Source organism: Olea europaea, chromosome 17 (genome assembly GCF_002742605.1).
Source record: "Olea europaea var. sylvestris chromosome 17, O_europaea_v1, whole genome shotgun sequence".
NCBI classification, from domain to species: domain Eukaryota; kingdom Viridiplantae; phylum Streptophyta; class Magnoliopsida; order Lamiales; family Oleaceae; genus Olea; species Olea europaea.
Window position 1 is genome coordinate 3,494,821 of NC_036253.1, and position 5,204 is coordinate 3,500,024.

The window sequence follows — 5,204 nt, forward strand, 5'->3', positions numbered from 1 at the left end:
AATTATTATTTAATCTTATGTAATACAACGTACCAAACGTATCATAAAAATGATGTTCTTATATGTGCAAGTCATGGTTTCATCTGGTCTTGCCAACAAGCATGATTTGATTAAGTCAACCCTCTTTTTCTTCAAAAACACAATTTACCTTTAAGTTAAACCCTTGATTTAAGTAAATTAGCAAACAATGATCTCTTATTGAAATTATTAATAACTTCTTTTGTTAAGGTAGATTCTGAGATTCTGGACAATTTTAAGTTATAAAAATAAGTTAAAAGTTGGATGTAATGCTCAGTTTTGTGCAAGTTATGGTTTCATGCGGTCGTGTGAGCAAGTATGGTTTCATTAAGTCAAACACTCTATTCAATTACATAAATTATATTTTTTTACATTATCTTTGGAGTAGGAAATTCCACTATCAAATCCTCGTCATGTTACCTAGTATAATTAGTTATGTTAATCTATAATTCTTTAATCAGACTTCGACAATTACTCAAATGACCAAATTAGCCCCAAGACTACTATATATATCTCTTTTGCACTCTCTATTCCTCACAAGCGCGATAAACCTCACAACATACACATTGTAGCAAATGGCAAAATCTCAAATTTCCGAAGTCATTTTCTCCGCCCTTCTCATCTGCTTCCTCCTTATAGCATCCAACGGTAAGATGTCTTTAGTTCAATTTTTATTTTTTCAAAATAAATGTCTTTTCCAACTTTCGATCGAGACTGATTCTTGTAGAAAAATTTCATGATGAAGCTACCTTAATTATTGTTTGAAACTTATTTCTAAAGGAGTTCTCTTTCAAAAATTTTTTTAGAGGAGGCCATATTGATACACCTACCTCTAAAATTTTTTTTAAATAGATTTTTTTTATTTGGATAAAATTATCAAACATGTCCAAAATCTGCTTTTGGATCTCAAAATCTTCTTTTGAATTTTAAAAGTCACACCAAACGTGGCCTTTGTATGCAGTGCGTGAAACAAAACAACATTTCAATATACTAAACATGCCGAAAGTTTGCTTGGTAGCAATGATTTTTTCATTAAAATATTTTAATTTTATAGATAATAAAAGAAAATTTCCAAACAAGAAAGGAAGAAGAAGTCAAGACCTCCACCAGAATTCTAGTCGATTCTAATTGGTATTAAGAATTTGATAGCACTTCAACTACGAAAAATACATCAAAATTTATTTATCATACTGTGCAGTCTTATTCAGTAAAAGTTGATGAAGTATTTTAAGCATGCATGCAAATGTTGGTAAACTTAGCTAATACAGCTTCTCTCTCTCTCTCTCTTTGTATATATACATATATGTATATGCAGAGGTACAGATTGTGGAAGCTAAAGTCTGTTCGAGGATGAGCAGGACGTGGTCGGGGATGTGCCTAAATACTGGCAACTGTGATCGACAATGCAGGAACTGGGAGAGGGCTCAAAATGGAGCTTGCCATCGGAGGGGCTGGGGATTTGCTTGCTTTTGCTACCATAAATGCTGAGATTAATCTCATGCATACTTTCTGTCTACTTTTAAGTAAAATGAATAATAAGTTGCTAGTAGTTTAGCATCTATTTATGTATTGAGATCTCTTCCGCCAATGTGTTTGAACTTGTTACTGCTTCAGCTTTTGTATTGCTTCAAAATAAACTTAACGTTTGTTTCAAATTATTAATGTGTGAAGGAATCCTTTAAAGTTGTCAATAATTTGTTTGTGTTTCATGGTTTTTTAATAAATTGTGCATTCTTTTTTATCTTAGAACTTTATTTTGAAAAATATTTAATTGGAAAATTGCAAATTCTGATCGACAACAAGTTTACAATTTCATGGATAAAATGTTCTTTTACAACTATTGGTACTTATTTTGATGAAACGATGTGTAAGAATTGAAGACAAACACAAGATGGATAAATAAATGATATTTTTTGAATTTAGGTTTATAATGAAATTGGAGAAAATCTATAAAAACCAAGGACTGTGTAGCCGCAGCATCCTATAAAAACCTAATGCCTTGACTAAATAAAAATAGCAGTAATAATCCCCAACTCTTAACGACTTACAAAATTGACCGTTATTAAAAAAAAAAAAAAAATGTCTTGTGCTGCATCTCATCGTTATTTCTATGATATTTGACGACAAATGTTAACCAACCTTTTTGTTCTAATAAAATTTTCTAGAAATATTGTTTTCGTGTTAAAACTTCAATACAGCCAGATTGGGTAGTCAAAATTAACATTTAACGGCAATACTAGGACAACACCAACAAAAAGATGTTGTCTTCACGTATAAATTTTTTTATTTTGTCATTAAATATTTTCGCTGACGAGCCTTTCTGCCCAAATGAAAGTAACAAACCTTTCGTCAAATATTATACATTACTCTTACTCAAAGATAACAAAAAGGACCATACGCTAAAAGGACACAAAAATATTAACAATATGTTTTTTTTTCAAAAAAAAAAAGAAAAAAGAAAAAGAATAAGAAAAAAGTCTTGGCCACTCTAAATTCTTAATAGAACTAGTGAGACACACGTGCAATGCACATGTTATAATGTAGCTGGCTGCGTAATAGAGTAGACATAAGAAAAAAATATTTATGTTAAGTAGTTACATCAAACTTTAAGCAGCTGAATACACCAAGAATTGGAAAGGGAATTATAATAGACTTTTCATGTGATATCAGTTAACATAAGATACCGCCTCCGAAGATGAGCAATGTAAATCACTGCACACCAATGCAAAGCCCTTGACCTCCCGGGACGTTCTACCTCCACACGAGACTACCTACCCACAGGTGCTCTATCTCAACAAGAGGCCGTTACCTCCCCGAGAGGAGAATTTTTAATGTTAGCATGCTATCGAAATTTTCGAAATATTAGTTTGAAATTACCTATTTTTACAAACTGTAACATTTGTTACAGTTAGTCGTTGCAACCACCATTAACAATGTAGAAAATTAAGTCGTGAACACTTCGAAATGATATCAAAAATGTAATATTTCGATTTCATTTGACATCTCATAATGATTTCGAAAATTGAAACAAAAGCATAAAAATTTGAAAGAGCGGGCGGGGGGGGGGGGGGGGGGGAGGCTCTATCTCTACGCATGACCTTCAACCCCCTAGGGGGGACTCTACCTCTACATAAGATCATCGGCTGATGTGAAATTGTTTATAAGGTCATCTCAACACTTAGCCACAAAATCCTGAATGAATTGACGAGGATACGTGACGGTTACCTTGGAATCAACCTTCGAGCAGGAAGTTAAGATCCCCCACTCAGAACGTGGGACACGTGACACCATTACCCCCGAGGGTGACACAGGTATGGACGACATCATTTTTTCCTAGCCTTCTAAATTCATCTTCATACTTCCCAATATCATTTACTGATTATCACGGCGGAGGTAAAATGGGGGAGAAAGCCCCGCCTTCATTTTTCAAGTTACACATGCCCAACGGAGTAGCAAGAACGCCAAATGCCACCAAGTAGACGGGAAAGAATTATTCCACCACCATTTCATTGGCACCGTCTATCGGAAGTTTCTTCCATTGAACACTAAAGCCATGTCAAGAAGACGAACAAGAAGTGAGATAGGCTTGAGAGCAGCAACGGCGTAGACGGAATCGGAATCAATTGCTAGGGGCCCACCGCAGTATGTGACACAAAGCTAGTTCAGCGCCCTGGAGACTCAGCTAGTGTCTATGATGACCTTCTTGCAGAATCAAATGCAGAGAGAGCCGCAATCCAGCTGCATTTGGTGGAAGCCGTGCTGCCACCTCAGGAGGCGCACATAGAAACACCGCTTGTCATCCAATCAATAGCTGCGGGCTCGGGGCTCCGGCGGTTGCGGTTGCGATCTTGCAGCCCATCCTGCCCATAGCGGATCTGGGGCAGAGGATGGAGGAGATCATGACACAAAAAATAGATGATGCAATATCAAAGAAAAAATAGGCGTAGGCAGATGGTCTTAGAAGAGGACCCATTCGCTTCTGAAATCATGACGGTCCCCTTGCCTAAGGGTTTCAAATAGCCTATGATAGAAGCCTACGACGGGTTACAGATCCACTTGACCATCTCCAGACTTTCGTTGATTTAATGAGGCTCTATGCAGCACCTGATGCAGTGATGTGTCGGTCTTTCTCCCCGACCCTCAGGAGAGAAGCCAGAGACTGGGTGGCAACACTTGTCCCCCGATATATCCAAACACTTGATGAACTTTTCAGGAGCTTTATGGCCTGCTTCCTCAGTAGTAAGAAAAAGAGAAAGACGGCCAGTGGTTTGATGCAGGTGGTCCAGGAGAAGGACGAGTCTCTGCAAGAGTATTTGGCCAGATTCAGTCGAGCAACCCATGGAATAGAGGATCTTCAAATGTCAACAGTGGTGACTGTATTGATGAACAAAACTCAGAACCGGGCCTTCAAGGTTTTACTTTTCAAGAACTCTTCAGAGTCAATGCATGACCTATTGAAAAAGGGAGACAAGTATGTTGATACCGAAGAAGAGGAAAAGGTCAAAAAACACCTCATAGAGGGATGGGAAATGAAGAGTCACAAGTGAAAGGTTGGAGACGAATTGAGATCTGCCAACAAAAATAAGTCAAGGAGTGAGCATATGGGTAAGGGGACCATCCAAGATAGACAAGTCAGGCAACATGGGAGGAGCCTAGGACGTTCACCCCTTTAAACACCCATGCATGCGAAGTGATTGCTGAAGATACGAGATATGAAGGAGCTTGAATGGTCGAGGCCCATGGCAACGCCACTCGGTAAGAGAAACCAGGGCAGACATTGTCATTTCCACAAGGATCAGGGGCATGATACGAAAAAGTGTCTGCAGCTGAAGAAGGAGATCGAGCGCATCCTGAGACAAGAGTTCTTGGGCAAATATGTGAATGACAACAGGGGTAAACAAAAAGTGGAAGACTACCCCCGCCCTGGGCAGGAGTTATAAACGTGATGGCAGAGGGGATAGCAGAAGGTGGAGATTCTATCCAAAGCAAAGCAAGGTTTTGTCATAACATCACCTTTGGAGAGGAGGATTTGGTGGGCATAGCACACCCCCATGATGATGCTTTGGTGATAGTAGGTGACATAGCTGATTTCGACGTTAAGAGGGTGCTGGTCGATGGAGGAAGTGCTGCAAATGTACTAACATGGGATTTTTTTTTGGTTTAAAGATATCCCTTGATAAGTTGAA

At 38.1% G+C, this 5,204-nt stretch overlaps 1 protein-coding gene across 1 annotated transcript; it reads left to right on the forward strand.

Moving 5' to 3' along the window:
- The first annotated feature begins 570 nt into the window (after positions 1 to 570).
- On the forward strand, positions 571 to 1,720 carry LOC111365768 (defensin-like protein 1). The gene is made up of 2 exons (XM_022986298.1): positions 571 to 666; positions 1,334 to 1,720. The coding sequence occupies exons 1-2, from the start codon at positions 594 to 596 to the stop codon at positions 1,504 to 1,506; spliced, it is 246 nt and encodes an 81-aa protein (XP_022842066.1). The 5' UTR covers positions 571 to 593; the 3' UTR covers positions 1,507 to 1,720.
- Positions 1,721 to 5,204: the final 3,484 nt, after the last annotated feature.

Bases quoted from the DNA above. Each gene is read 5' to 3' on its own strand.
- LOC111365768 (XM_022986298.1), top strand. From the start codon at position 594: ATGGCAAAATCTCAAATTTCCGAAGTCATTTTCTCCGCCCTTCTCATC. The intron at 667-1,333 runs GTAAGATGTCTT...ATGTATATGCAG, and splicing joins CCTCCTTATAGCATCCAACG to AGGTACAGATTGTGGAAGCT.